Source organism: Primulina eburnea, chromosome 7, assembly GCF_022965805.1.
Source record: "Primulina eburnea isolate SZY01 chromosome 7, ASM2296580v1, whole genome shotgun sequence".
Lineage (NCBI taxonomy): Eukaryota > Viridiplantae > Streptophyta > Magnoliopsida > Lamiales > Gesneriaceae > Primulina > Primulina eburnea.
This window is the reverse complement of record NC_133107.1, coordinates 6,176,993-6,192,586: the sequence shown is the minus strand read 5'-3', so window position 1 is coordinate 6,192,586 and position 15,594 is coordinate 6,176,993. Positions and strand designations below refer to the sequence as shown.

The following is a 15,594-nucleotide window of genomic DNA, read 5'->3' as shown; positions in this document are numbered from 1 at the left end:
AGTAATTAAATTTGAGGTCATGATTTAATTTTGGATTTACCAAACATATATATATACCAAATTTAAAAAAAAAATACATCTTCACTTAACAAAAAAAATATATTTTTTATTTATATATATCTGATTCATATAATCCGTAACATAAAGTATTATTATTAAAAAATCATTTTTTAAGTTTTTCATTTTAATATAAAATGTATATATATTTTTTATTTTTTTAACTTAGACGGTCTTAAAATGGACTGGGTGAAAATAGGACTATCTACTGGGCTGAGCACGTCAAGGCCCATATCTAACCTCGGCCTGCTTATACTTCCTGCTTTGCTATTTGAAGGCACCCCTCGTCATATTTCTAAAAATCTCACTAAAACCCTCAGTCAAATGGCGATGAGAGCGGCTGCCACTACGACGGCGGCGGCGACGGCCGCGGCCACCAGAGGCGGAGGTTTGAGGGCTATGTTCTCGTCTCTTTCGAGCTTTCCGTTCAATATACCACAAACTAATGTCGAGAAGCCGCCTCCTGCGGAACCTTCTACGAATCTCTTTGTTTCTGGTACGCGTCCCTCTTTTTCTCCTAACAACCTTCATTTCTTCGATCGTTTCGTTATTTCTTTTGGGGTTTGTAATAGTTAGAGAAAACAAGCAGGAGATGAATTTATATTTGGATTTCATTTTCACCTCATTTACAAAGCAATACGTGTACACTTATGTTCAATTCATCGAATAATATATTGACACCTAGCTTATCTTGTTGTAACTATCAAAACAAGAAATATTCTTCTGTTTAGTTAAAAACAACGTCGCAGATATGATAATTTCTTCATGGGGCTTTGTGACTGAAATTTTTATTTATATGTGGGCTTCTCATTGGGCGGCTGTTTCTTCTTTCTCTTTAACTGTAATGATCTGTTTGTTCTTTCGTGTGCTTGCAATCCTTTTAAGTTCATTAATCCATTTCTATGGAAAATTATAGACTATGACTGATTTGTTTACTTATTTTTCAAATTACCCATTAGTTTATTCAGAAACTTAGTAAATTACTAGTAAGTAGTAATCGACTGGCTTGTAGCTTTGTAATGACTGCTTTTCATCAATCATGGTCTCTTTTATTATATTTTTAAGCTAAGTTGAAAAAATGATTATATTTGTTTTCGTAAAAAATCATACCTTTTTACATTTCTGCTCTCCGTTTATTGTACCCTGTTGTCCATGCTTAGCTTAGCTCTATGTTAAACTAATTGTTCATTTTTATTCTGTAACACCTGGTAGCATTCATTTTATTGCTTTTTAATGCTGCTGTGTTCATTACTTCATTATTTGATCATTCATGTGTCACCATGTGGTCTTTAAAATTATATCAGGTGCAGTCCTCTTGTTATATGGGCACATCTTGATTTTGTGAGTTTCTATACGAGAAATGTTTGATGACACATTTTTTAAAATCTTTGTATGTTGCTCCATTTTGCTTCTTTATTCATCTGTTACTCACTTATTTGCTATTTTTGCGGGAGGGATTCTTCCGTAAACCAACTTGTCTATATGTTGACATTATATCAGGCTATCAGCCATCTATTTTATTCTCAAAATATATCACCCAGATTTATAGGATAATCTCATAAGCTAGTTCCCTTCCTCCTTTTGTGTGGTTCTGTTATTTTTAACAGCTAAGTTCTTGTGTGCGTGCAGCGTGCGTGTGTGCGTGTGTGCAATGAAATTGTTTAACAAGTATAGAAAACTATTGTCAGTGATGGAAACATAAAGATTTCAAGGACTGGCCTCTATTTTTGTTCTTAGGAGAAGCAGAAAACTATTGTCATTGATACAACATCATTCATTTTTTTTCTTTTTCTGCGTGTTATATGTTCATTACTTCGTTCGTTGTTGGAGGATTATGCCATGTGTTGATTCTACCAACGAAACAGAATAATCAAGTGGTTTTTTTTTCTGGTCTTCTGTCCCTCCTTGCATACTGCTAATGATTTTCAGTATCCATTCTTCACAGTGATTATATTTGAGGTGATGCATTATCTAGATACAGTCTATTCAGAATGTATTTTCCATCAGAGTGGTGGATCGGATCATCGGAATATCTTGTAACGGCTGTATATCAGAGTTTGTTGCTGCCAATTCTGAATTTTCACTTTACAGCACAACTACCAAACTTTAAAATTTAAATTGGAAATACTTTTTTTCTGTTTCCAGTTTTGCCCTCATTTAGAATGATTTATTAGTTTCTTTGGTCATTTGTTTTCCTTGTTAAAAACCCATTTTTTGTACTCAGACATAGTTGTGCAGTTCAATGTAAATTTCAAATGTGTTTCTTTATTGTTGGAACTGCTAGTCGAATGATTAAATTTGGATCTTTGGAAAATTATTGTTGGCTTATGTCTTGTTGGATATGAGAGAATTTTGGTTTTTTTTTTTGGCTGATTTTGCTCATCATAAAAGTTTTCCATGGTGTTGTGCTGTCTTACCGTGCTTGACTTCATTGAACTTTCTTTGATATGATGTTCAGGGCTTAGCAAACGTACAACAACAGAAGGTCTGCGGACTGCCTTTGCTAAGTTTGGTGAAGTGGTCCACGGTATGTTATTTTTTTTTAAAAATGCATTGGGGCTGGATAGGTTAACTATTGGTAATTTCTCAAGCACTTGTTTTTTCCCCTCTTTTCAGCTAAAGTGGTTACCGATCGGGTCTCTGGCTATTCAAAGGGCTATGGTTTTGTAAACTATGCATCATTAGAAGATGCTGCTTCAGGAATTAAGGGCATGGATGGCCAGGTGATTAAGTGTTTTATAGAATATTTGTTCGAGGACAATTATAGTTCATAAATGGTAGCTGAATGCAACATAGATGGGATTTACTGAGAAAAGTAGAGGCTGCCTTCTGCCTGATTCTTATGCACGTGTTCTTTCTGCTAACTTCAAAAATCATAACTTGCTGCTTGACCCATGCAGCCATTCTATATATGCATCTGACCAAGGCTCTATAACTAGAATCAAAACAAGCGGTTCCTGTTTCAAAACCAACAGTTGTAGTTTTAATGGAAGTTATGGAACATGGGATTTAGTCCAAATATACTAAACACGGTTTGGTTCCAGCACCCAAAACTTATGGTTTCCCCTCAGTTATGGTTGGGATTGGTTTTAAATGAAGCTTACTTATATAAAGCAATGGTTGAGGAAAAAAATAATTGATGAGCTTTCGAGTTCGTACAAGACAAATCCTAAGTATAATCAACCCATAGTCGTGTTACGAATATCATAATTCTTTCTTTAAAAAAAAGAAATAAAATTTAATCTGGAATATAATATTTTAATGAATGGAATAATATATATATATATATATATATATATATATATATATATATATATATATATATAAATATTAAGTTATTTAGGAGTTTTCGGTGCCTTAGGAATTTATGACGAGTTTATAGTTCGGTTCCATACAATTATAGTTTGAGTTTTGATTTTTGTTTTTTGTTTCTAGGAACTGTAATCGAACTTTAAGTACTTAGTTTGATCAAACAGAAACCAAAGAGTGGTTATAGTTCCAGTACTTCGGTCTGGTATAGCTATGAAGCTCTTTCAGGTTTTTGTCTCTTCTAGAGTTTTCACTTCGCAAATTGGAAAACTGGAGGTAGAAACAATGTGAATGAAAGGACCTTATCGAAGAACTGAAGTTGGTAACAGTGAAGGGGTCATTGTGTTCTATTTCTGGGACAATGCATGAAAAGAGTTGATGTTCAGTAATATCAGTATCTTATCACATGGGTCAACACTGCTTTTCTGCCCAGATCTCCTTGCCTTTTTATGCTTACAAGCATTTTAAGATTAACGGCAAAGTTAGTTTACAAAAAAATAGCATCTGCTTGCTTGTTTTGTGAGAAAAAGTAACTCTTTTTCAAATTTACATTGTTTTTAAGCTCCTTTTGTTTATAGGTTTCCATCTTTTCTTCACAAACAACTAGTCCAAGTACTTCAATTTGGAGCCTATTTTATTTTTTGCAAATTTTCGAGAAGCTAGTATTTCATGTTTGAAGAACCCATGAGCCTTGAAAAGTTGTAGACACTTGACTGCTTAGATTGAATCATAACAATAAAGGAATGAAAAATTTAGGTAACATTTTGTAGCATTTTTTAGTGTGAAATGCTTGAGAAAATATGTTGTGGGGGGATTCTATGAGAGAATGTAGTATATATTTGGTTGTTTTTTATGAAATTTTTTTTTTACTATAGATATGTCATGCAAGAATCTGTGGGTTGGTGATGTCATATCATACATATTTATTTATTTTAATGATAAACGAAATATTTTAAAATTTTAAAATATATATAAGTATTTAAAATATAAAATAATAATCAAGTACTTTTGGATGAAATGTGTATTTTAAAAGTAATTATTATGTTGAAGGGATATAAAAAGATGGAGTCTTGGAAGATTGTTTTGGACAATGTGATCTATGTTTGATTTTATTTTGGAAGAATAAAATCACTGATGACAACTACTTTCAAAAATTGCCTTAATTCTCTTCATTTTTATTTTTGCAAGTGGTCATTCCATTGTAATTTGTATATCTGCTGTAAATCGAGTAAGAATGGAGTTTGCACAGTAAGCCCTTATTTTGCTCATTGAAAGCAAAAGCCAAATCTCCAAGTATGTGATCATCCAGTTAACTCAGTGCTAAATGCAATGTGTATGTCTTTCATGTGCAGTTCAGTGTCATTTTCGTCAGGACCCCTCGGTTAAAAACGTTTTGAAATTTGACTCGGTTGTTTTTGCAGTTTCTAGACGGTTGGGTTATATTCGCAGAGTATGCAAGACCAAGACCTCCCATCCCATCACTCAACAACGGACCTCCTCAGGGTTGGCAGTGATGTAACCTTCTGAGAAGAATCCATGCTCACCGATATCCAAATATACGATAACGTTCTTGAAATATCATTGATAATGAAGAAACCTTCTGTCTCGTAATCCATTCCTCTCTGCAGTGCACTTCTCTGCAGATTACATTGAGACATGCATCGCTTGTTACATGTTTTGGTTGTAGTTTCCCCGAAATATTTTTACTAGTACTTATTCTGGGTGCTTGTTTGTTGGCTGTAATTGATAGATTATTAATTATTTGGCATTCGATGGACACTTGAAAATTTGTCATGAAACATATAAAGAGTCAATTAGATCATTATCGATGTATCTGAGGACCTGTGATTTAAAAATAATGAATCTCTTCTCGTTGTTTGCTTGCTGAAAGAAAGAAGAAGCCAAAGATTTATTTTGTTATTGAGATGTAGATTAGTTTGGTCTTGATTCTAGTTTCTACTTCAACTAGGTCGCGAGTTTTTTCAGTGATAAAACTTCTCAAGAAACCCGTGACAATTTTTTTGTCAACACGATAGTTTTGTACATTGTGAGAGATTGTTAATGATATTGATTTAGAGCACGTAATTGTAAGTTTGATCTTTTGAAATTCTATCTAAGCCCCCTTGTTATACAAATCGTAGCTATGCCGCTGGCTGTCGATTACTGTACACCCACGAAGAAGCACCAAAATTTCAAGTTTTTCTCAAAGCCATCCTAAATTCGAACTAACTAGACAGAGGCACAATACAATGTTAGTACACCAGACTCAATACGATAGAGGAGTGAATGGACCGACGCTAACAATTGACAGGGAACCCAAAAGATTCCAACAAAACATAAATAGTACAAGAATTTTATTTATTCTCTACCAGCTTTAAAAGAATCAGCAAAACATATTGGTTCAATTAACATGGAGGTTCTGTAAGTGAGAACTGAATCAAAACTTGATCAATATTAATGGGGCAGCACCAGAATCTTTATCCATGAAATATAAGCTAGATCATCGCATCATATCGAACATGAGCCCGCTCGATCGGTTTCTCCATCCTCCATTCCAGCCATTGTATCATACAAAGGCCGGTTCAAAGTCTCCGGTAAGTAAAACGCCAAAAACCCTCCTAAAGCCCCACAAACCCCAAAGACCAAAAATGGGATTCCATCTCCCAAGACAACGATGAATGGCACCAATATTGCTCCCATTTGTGCTGCTTGTGTCGCGCATCCAAGCGCTGCATTCCGAACGACCGTTGGAAACAACTCTATGGTATAAATAAACAGCAAATTGTAAGTTCCGGCCATGCCAAATATCCCCAACACACCGCAAACCATTCGGATCGTCTTCCAAATACCATAGCCCTTTAACAAGGCTCCCGCAATACAAAATGCTCCACTAAACCATTGTGTCCCTATGGCTAAAGGCTTTCGTCCATACTTATCTAACAAGAGTGCGGTTAGCAGATATGCAGGCATTTCAGCCACTGCATTGAGCAAAACATTTAGATACAGATTGGTTCCGAGATTTACTGCATTTAAGCTCAGCCCATAATAGACAATCGAGCATAAAAAGTTGATGCCAACAGCTAGGAATAAACGGATACGTGTCAGTGGTGAACGAAGCACATCCACCAAGGATCCCGTTACTGCTTCCTTCGATTCAAGTTCGGTCTTATCAGAAGCTCTATCTGTATATTTATCCGGTGTTTCACTCGCCTCTTCATCCAGGGCGAGGGTGACACCATCCGGGATGTCATTTCCATTAGATTTAGCGATTTGACGCATGATTTTCATGGCACGTTTCGTCTTTCCTCGGATGAGACACCATCGAGGGGACTCAGACACGAATGGTAGGATGATTACAAGGAAAAGAATGGATGGAATCGAAGATGCGACATAAAGGGCTCGCCATGATCGAAAAATGTAAGCTACACCTGAAAGCACTGCTATCCCAGCTGAGAAGAAATAGAATGTGGACATTCCTGCGATTCCACGCTTAGTAGGGCCGACAGGTTCTGTTGCTAGGACAAAAGCACACAGGCCGACTCCGCCGGTGCTGAATCCGGTGAGGAGACGAAAGAGAGCATAGGTATAGTAATCTGGAGAAAGTGCAGTAAGACAACCAAAAATGGCATTCAAGATGCATACCACCATTAGTGAACCTTTCCTTCCCAGTTTAGAATCTGAAAGGTGGCCAAATACTCCAGCACCTGAAAAAAAGTATATGCCAAAATCTTGATGTTACATTTAATCCAGGTTGCCATTTTTAATTTCAGAATGGAAAGAAAAGAGACGCGTTTATATTTTAGTAAAATAGTTTTTCTTGCTTAGTTAACTTATTCCATTTAGGGTTTTGATTCACACACTAAATTTTCAATATTCCGTTTTAGTATACTAAGTTTTAGATTTCAGCTATTTCTGTTGGCGTGATATCGAAAAATACTGATGTGACATCGTAGAATACTCATATTACATTGAATATTGTTGATTTATCAGATGTCACATCAACAATTTGACCAAAATAGATGAAATAAAAAGTTAGTACATCAAAATCAAACATTAGAAGCATAATATATAAACCAAACCCAAAATTTTACAAGTTAATGGACAAAAAAAACATATTCAAAATGTCAATTTCGTTTTCTAGTACTTTAATATTGTGACAATTTTATAGACAAACATATAAAATTAATCGATATAGTTGCTTAAGCCATTAATGTCAGTGCCACCCTTTGTAAAATCACATAAACTTTTGTAAGATTGATCTTATACAAGGACCACGAAGATCCATATATGTGGATCACGGGAAATTCCAAGCTACCTGATACCCCCGGATTGAGGATGGGCTCGGCCCGCTCTCGGTAGCCCATCTAATTGAGAACTCTGCATTCAAGGAAGCGCGGGAGGTCATCTGGGAGGTCATCCCAACCGACCTCCCATAACAGCAGTTCCTTCGATTGGGGAGGTCCGCCGACCTCCGACGCCGAGCTCCCAAGCCGACCTCCGACGCCGAGCTCCCAAGGTCATCCCAGCCGACCTCCCATAACAGCAGTTCGGTCGATCGGGGAGGTCAGCCGACCTCCCACGCCGAGCTCCCTGGCCGACCTCCCAAGCCGAGCCGACCTCCAAGAAGGTAATATCGGGGCGATTGGAGATCCTCTGCCGAGCTCCCGAGCCGACCTCCCATAAGGTACTGGCTTCAGCCGGGCTCATACCTACGAGAGCTCTTACTCAGATATTAAGCGCGTAGCCCACAGAGATCAAAACCCAGAAAGGTAAAGCCCATTAAAGATCTAATTAAATCTGGCATGATATCTAAATCAAATCTGGGCAAGATCTAATCAAATCTTCTGAAGATTCTGAAGATCCTAATCTGCCAAACTAGGACTCTATTGTTCTCCTATAAATACCAGGTTCCGTTCATTGTTTTATTCAATTCATATATTCACATTCTCTCTGCACACACATTACTCTCTCTCAGTTTTCTGTTCTCTGACTTGAGCGTCGGAGGGGCTACGCCGGAACAACCTTTCGGCCCCCTTCTAACACTCTTGTTTGTGTTTCTTGATTTCGAGGTGTTTGATCCGAGCTCCACCAATGAAATCCGACCTCCCAATGAGCATCACCGATTTCAGCAACATCACTACCCTTGTGCCATTATCTCAATAGTGTATCTAATAGTGAATATTTCATATTACACATGGGGTTTGTTGAAAAATCAGTATATTCCACGTATATTGATAAATATTTATTTTTAAATAAAATTGTAGAGTAGTACACTAAAGATAACATCACATTTCCACAACCTGATCCTCTGTGCCACGGTCCACCAGGTGGGTAGATTTTTCAATATTTTCCAAACTGTCCTTTCTTATATTAAATATATTTTAACTAAATTCAATATCTCCAAAATAATTGTTTCAGTAACTTCGTATCATAATTCACATTAAGAAATATGAATTTTCACACGACTGGCAACTAGAGGGGAGCGTCCGAATTCGCCATAATCGAACCGAATCGAAATATTTAGACCGAATTAACCGATTAGTTTTAAAAAAAATTGTGATTTAACTTTAATAATATATGTAATTTTTTTTGAACACTACACTTTACACAAATTCATAAAAACATAAAATCACACACATCACAAATGTATAAGTTTTATTTGGACACAATTAATACATATTATATCGATTTTAAAATTAAAAATTAAAATATTTATAAAAATTGATAAATAAAAAATTTATTAAATAATAAAATTTATTATCTCGGTTAATTCGGTTAACCGATTTCAAAATTTTGAAAACCGTAACCGAACCGAATTAACCGATATAACCGAATTTTTTTAATTTGAAAACCGAATTTCCGAAATAACCGAACCGAATTTCCGAATTGGCTCGGTTCGGTCGGTTAATTCAATTTATCCGAAATCTTGCTCAGCCCTACTGGCAACCGGCGCGATGGACTACTCTTCATTAAAAGAGGTTCCATTATTCTAAATAATGGATTGAACAAATAAATTCTCCAAGGGCCAGTTTGGTAGGTAGTATTAATGTTGGATTGATTATTAATATTCTGTTTGCTTTCATTTTTAGATTTGACATTGACTATTTCTTTGACAATTCTACTGTTTCTGTTGGAGAATATATCCCATGCTTTGAAGACCGATAAAAACTATCCGCTACACCAAAAAAGAGAAATCACCCAAATACCCCTGATGGTAAATACCCAACTTGCAGGTGGGTCTTCTTTACGTCTCCAAATTTATTACGAGAGGGTGAATGTTATGAAATACTCTTCATGATTCAGTACTTTCTCCCCCACCTTCCAAGCTTTTAATCCAAAGTGGCTCATCAGTTTGGGCCATTTTCACCAATTCATCCATGGCAGACAAAGCAAGCTCCAAGTACACAGATCTCTCCAATGATCTGTCGATTGGGGTGATATTCGATGGTTTAGAAGGTTGTTCAATAGAGAGAGGGGGGGTGAAATCCCCGATCCGAAATGAGGAGGGCCTGAAGGAAGAGCTGGAGGAAGGGCATTTAGGCCTCCGAAGTCATTGTTTCCTACTCCGAGTTCTAGGTTTGAGTTAGGCATTGGAAGGCCCAAGGATGCAGCTAAAGATGAAATGGGGCGGCCTAAAAACTTCCCTGCAAGGGTGCAAACTCGGTCTAATTCGTCTTTCAATCGAGCATTCTGTATTAGTAGATGTTGCTCTTCAAGGAATATTTCCCAGATAATGGCCGGCCCGCCACAGTTGGTGCAGATGGCCGATGGGGTCCTCATCATCTCCCTCATCGACATGTTTTCAGCTCGGAGCTTGTCATTTTCTTGCCCGAGTAACGAATTCTCATCTTTCGATCTTCACGGATTGAAATTCTTCTTTCAATCTTCACGGACGAACGAAAGGGAGATGGTTTCCAATTGGCGACTGATTTTTCGGAGAACATGCTACGTGGGACGATAAACGATATTGGCAAATAAAATAAATATTAAGATGAAGGGTATTTTGGTCATTAGCATATTTATCATGAATTTATCTGCCTTCTTAATTTCACACCACACATGGTATTAAATATCCTATCATATCAAACATTTATCAATCAAATTATTAATCATTCAATTATCACATCCTACAAACCAAGCGAACCCTTGAGGTAGTTCTGTCTCATTTGAATAAAATATTATTAGAGATCTGCACAACTTGTATCATCAATATAGTGGGTGACTATCTCCGGATTTTTATCTATGAGATAAGTCAGTTATGTTCATATTTACAATAAAAAATAATATTTTTGTAGTGGCCTAAATAGAATATCATTATCACAAAATTGAGTAGTTTTTTTTTTTTTTTTTTGTTTTTACATTAAATAAAAATAATTTAAAATATATTTGTAAATTGAGATAATGAAATTTATATTATAAATATTAAAGTACAATAAAAAAATATAGATAAATAAAAATAAATAATAAATAATATGTATAAATATGCATCTAAGAATAAAAAACATATAAAAATTATAAGTTGTTGATTATATTTGAAATATAATTTTTGTTACTATAAAAACTTAAAATCATAAATAAATTGTAAAATGTGAATAACAACTAATGAAGAAAGAGGTCCCCCGTCATATATAAAATAAGAGGGAGTCTCATATGAGACCGTCTCACGGATCATAATCCGTGAGACGGGTCAACCCTATCCATATTCACAATAAAAAGTAATACTCTTAGCATAAAAAGTAATACATTTTCATAAGTGACCCAAATAAGAGATCCGTCTCACAAATACGACCCGTGAGACCGTCTCACACAAGTTTTTGCCATAAAATAATTAAGATAAAAAGAAATTGTGAAGAATTGGTCAAATGCAAAGAGTAAAGAAAATAATTTCGTATTATATTTTTCTTTTTTTAAAGCATGATCATCGGAATAAAAATTGTAAATTATAAATTTATTCATTAATTATTAATTAAGATTAGATCTTATATGATGAGATAGTCTCAAGATTTATTTTTAGATCAGGCAACTTGATCCATAATTAATGTGAAAAATGATATTTTAAAAGAAAAAATAATATTTTTTTATGAATCAGATCAAGTTGGATATTTGTATCATAAAATTGACATGTGAGATCGTCTAACGAAACTTTTTGTGTATTAAATAACCTCAACTGGTAAAAGTTCATGTCCATTTTTTATATTTTTCAGGAAAAAAAGAACGCCAATGGAAAATAATTTGGAAAAAGGGTCCGAAAAATCGGGTTACTGACCTATCATGCAGCCTCCGAAAAACAAGGCCTGGACCAACCCAACCTTGTATTTCTGTCCACAAACCAACCCGAACTCTGCAACCGTCGAACTCCCCCCTCCACCGATCCACTCCCAAGAACCGGGTTCGAGCTCGCAAACGCTCTTCGCCGCCGCGGAGCAACCAGCGGTGCCGCCGCTCGTGCACCGCCAAGCAGGTTCCCGGTCGGCGAAGATGACAACCATGGTGTGGAACGCCTCCAGAGCCCAAGCCATGCTGGTCAAAACGAAGTGTCTCAGCTGCCACCGTCCGAACTCCCCGCAAAACTTCTGCAGCATGTCGTCTACGCACAGCCTCTCCGACAGATTGACGGAGGCCGATTCATCCTGTCCGAGAAGCGGCCGGTGGAGGTCTGGGTCATTGGGACGTGAACATTCCGAAGGGAAATTCTCTGACATTGTAACTTTACATAGGATTTGGAGGACGATCGATGAGTATTGTTTTTTCAATGATGTTTGAGATTAGATTGGAAATTTATTTCAATTTAAATATGTTATAAAATAAATCAAATTAAATAATTATATTATCTAAAATTAGATATTGACATTTACTTCAAAAATATAAATAGATATTGACATCATACGTGTTATTGATATATAATATCTACTTCAAAAATATATATAGATATTGACATCATACGTGTTATTGATATATCATAAATTACGACCAATATATGTAGCTGTATACTCTATATATATATATATATATATATATATATATATATATATATATATATATATATATATATAGACATGCAGACAGTGCTCGCAGGGGTCGATCCAATGGCTTGGATTTTTTCGAGTCAATTTTTTTTTTTTACAGGGAGGTGGGTCCGGATCACTCATGTGGAGTGATCCGGGCCGTTCATTGTGCCTGCACGGAAAGGGTGAAACAAACTGGGAAGCTTGGATTTGATGGGATTTGGGAGAATTTGGATTTGTGAATCCGGTTTTTTTATGTTTGGTTTCATAGAATTTAAAAAAAAAAGAATCGGATTTTGAAGAATTCCATGAGATTTGCTGCGATTTTATTGTATTGGCTCAAATCTCTTCATTTTTGGGAACATTTGATAGGATTTGGATTTCAAGCAAATAAAACTCATTCAAATATTTATTTTCTCAACTTTATCTTTTTTTTTTCTCTTCACGTCATTTTTCTTTCGTTCACTAATAATAATTTGTTTTCTATTTATAAAATTAGAATGTGATTAAATATTTAATTCTGAAATAATTTATTTCGTTGAATTTAAATTTGAATCCCATTTTTTAAGCATCCAAACATATTGATTGTGTTTACGACCGGTTTTTGACCACATTTGATTGACCAGTTCGACCTTAAAACTAGTTATTAGACTTGCTCCAGATCGGTTCTCGGTCGAATTAGACAGTCCAGTCCGGTTTTAAAATACTGACACGACCAAGAAATCATACTTAATATTCGGCAAGTGTATGCTTTAATCCTAATTTCAACCTTAAGAAAACAAAATTAGGTTTTTTTTTTTTGTCACAAACCGTATCACATATTTTCTTACACGATTAAGATTTATGACACGCACATTATCCAGTTTAAAAAAAAAATATTATCATCTTTGTATGAGATACATGTCACAAATCTATGCTCCAAAATTAGTGCTTAACAATTCAATTTAGAGTTGTACGTTCAATAAAATATAAGTGGATTTGTATAATATGTGAGATAATTTCACATGTCGTATTTTGTGAGACAGATCTCTTATTTGGATTATCCATGAAAAAGTATTACTTTTATGCTAAGAGTTTTACTTTTTTATTGTCAATATCGGTAGGGTTGACCCGTCTCACTAATAAAGATTCGTGAGACCGTACTCTTATATAATTGATCATTGTAATTCTATACAGTGGTTTATTTATTAGCAACAAACACATAAGTGTAAGATAGTCCCACCATCAACTTTATCTTTTACAAATTAGGTATTTACCTTTGAATAATAATATATGAATGAAAGCACGAATCCTAGTTTTCTTCTTCTTCTTTTGGATGTACGGATCATCATACATCAGGGTATATTCATTGGATATACTGATTCTATGGGTGAATTTACTAAAATATATTATTATACTAACTGGGTATTTTTGTATATTCATTAGAATAACCAAAATGATTACTCTAGCCGTTGATGGATTATTAAATGGTATGGATAATATACACCAAGAAAAGGACCTAAAATAAAGTGGATGTTTCTAAATTAATTGCTAAATTTGCTTTTGACCAAGGAAATGAGAAGGCATTCTATTTCCCTGACTATTTTAGTGTATCATAGTTGAATAGATCAACTGTTGTTAGGCTGGTTTCATGGTAGCTTGAGCTCAATTGTTAGAATGATATATATGAAACTCATGATCCTTAAAATAACAACAAAATCAAGAATATAAAACATATAATAAAAATAAAATAACTTTATCTAAAAAATAAATACAAAAACTAAATAATAAAATTATTTGAAGTTTATTTATTTACTTTACATAAATGCATGGAAATGATGTCTTAAGTTTGAACAAGATTCATTGCTGAAAATGTTGTATTTGTAGTTATTACAACTTAGAAGAGTTTCAAACTAAAATGTTAGAAGTTAGTTAGAGAAAACCCGGTCTCCTATAGACCAAGTGATGAGAAGAAAAATGAGTTGATTTTAGAGAAATGAGAAAAACTTTTATCCATATTCCAATTAAAATTGGTTACATCGCCTTGGCTTTATTTATACACTTTCGCGACTTAACTAAACTACTAACTCCCTCTAACTTCCTTCTAAATGTCACCCAAAAGAAGTTTCTTGATATTTGGCTTTTTTTCTTTTATTTCTGCTCGATAAAATAAACTATACTCTCCGACGTGGCAAATGTTTTATTTCCAGTACATTTATTTACATATGACAGAGTATCAAACCAAATTTTAACGTAAATCTCATGAGAGTCTGCCTTCCATGCATGAACAAAGTCAAATGCCGAATATACATTTCATAATTTTCAGAACATTTTCATCAATTGGCCAGAACAGCACTAGCAAAGCTCAAGAGACAAGCATTTGCCTTTAGAACACAAGATCAATAAAGATATGAAACTGTAGCTTCAACATGGCCTTCTCTTTATATAGGATGTCAAGGAGTTACGCGTTTCCGAGATAAAACTTTTCTTGTGGAAGATGGAGGAGAAGAACCTAAAACCATCCTGGGATTCACTGCTAACATTGGGTTTATCTCTTTCCATTGGGAATGCGCGGTCACCCTTGATGAATTAGGTAGACATTTCCTTTTCTTTCTCAGAAGTTCCCATATTAAAGTATCATCTGTAGCCTGATCAATATGGGTTCGATGCAATACAAAAATCTGTAAAGCCAACTATCGAATAACAAACAGTAATGTTCCGTAAACAAAATATATGGGCATGCAGGCTTGATATGTTGGTGACCCATGCATATGTTGTTGGGCTATGACGATCTGGAACACACATGGTAAAGTGGAAGAGATATGCACCGAGATAAATAAAATGAATAAGAGGTCCAGTTAACTAAGGGAGATCCTTTAACTTTAACATAGCCCGACGGGAAGAGGTATCAATTTGCCTAACTGAACTCTTTAAAGTTTAAACTATAGCCGGGATGATAAAAATGACTCATTTTTCAACTGCACCTAACATGAGATGTAGACTAACAAAGGGAAGGGTAGACATATAGTAAGAAGTAGCATTGAGGCATGGCCTTACATCTCAAGCAAACGACCTTATAAAAGCTTTTGGTCCGCTATCCCGATCAGGATTTTCCTACCCCCAGAGGGAAAGATACTTCCCTTTTGGGCCGGTTGTGGGCGAGGAGGGATTCGAACCCCCGACACCGTGGTTCGTAGCCACGTGCTCTAATCCTCTGAGCTACAGGCCCCACCCCGTCTCCACT

At 35.3% G+C, this 15,594-nt stretch overlaps 3 protein-coding genes and 1 non-coding gene across 4 annotated transcripts in view; 1 reads left to right on the top strand and 3 right to left on the bottom strand.

Moving 5' to 3' along the window:
- The first annotated feature begins 315 nt into the window (after window positions 1-315).
- LOC140836968 (organelle RRM domain-containing protein 2, mitochondrial) lies at window positions 316-5,145 on the top strand. The gene is made up of 4 exons (XM_073202883.1): window positions 316-553; window positions 2,516-2,584; window positions 2,674-2,780; window positions 4,788-5,145. Exons 1-4 carry the CDS (start codon window positions 382-384, stop codon window positions 4,878-4,880), a joined length of 441 nt encoding a protein of 146 aa, XP_073058984.1. The 5' UTR covers window positions 316-381; the 3' UTR covers window positions 4,881-5,145.
- A 562-nt stretch (window positions 5,146-5,707) lies between these two features.
- On the bottom strand, window positions 5,708-12,156 carry LOC140836967 (organic cation/carnitine transporter 4-like). The gene is made up of 2 exons (XM_073202882.1): window positions 11,633-12,156; window positions 5,708-7,070 (listed from the first exon to the last, which is right to left on the bottom strand). The coding sequence occupies exons 1-2, from the start codon at window positions 12,066-12,068 to the stop codon at window positions 5,875-5,877; spliced, it is 1,632 nt and encodes a 543-aa protein (XP_073058983.1). The 5' UTR covers window positions 12,069-12,156; the 3' UTR covers window positions 5,708-5,874.
- Window positions 12,157-14,504: 2,348 nt separating this feature from the next.
- The window catches only part of LOC140836066 (uncharacterized), a 4,280-nt gene continuing 3,190 nt past the window's right edge, over window positions 14,505-15,594 (bottom strand). The window contains exon 4 of the mRNA XM_073201477.1: window positions 14,505-14,998. Coding sequence (XP_073057578.1) covers window positions 14,804-14,998 — 195 coding nt within the window. The 3' untranslated portion in view covers window positions 14,505-14,803. The remainder of the gene's footprint in view (window positions 14,999-15,594) is intronic.
- Window positions 15,506-15,584, bottom strand: TRNAR-ACG (transfer RNA arginine (anticodon ACG)). Its single transcript has one exon. It is a non-coding gene; the product is annotated as a tRNA-Arg (tRNA).

Coding starts and splice junctions, on each gene's coding strand:
- LOC140836967 (XM_073202882.1), bottom strand. CDS start 12,068: ATGTCAGAGAATTTCCCTTCGGAATGTTCACGTCCCAATGACCCAGAC. Junction 7,071..11,632: donor TTTCGGAGGCTGCATGATAG/GTCAGTAACCCG, acceptor ACTTTTTTTCAG/GTGCTGGAGTATTTGGCCAC.
- LOC140836968 (XM_073202883.1), top strand. CDS start 382: ATGGCGATGAGAGCGGCTGCCACTACGACGGCGGCGGCGACGGCCGCG. Junction 2,585..2,673: donor GTTTGGTGAAGTGGTCCACG/GTATGTTATTTT, acceptor CCCTCTTTTCAG/CTAAAGTGGTTACCGATCGG. Junction 2,781..4,787: donor TTAAGGGCATGGATGGCCAG/GTGATTAAGTGT, acceptor TTGTTTTTGCAG/TTTCTAGACGGTTGGGTTAT.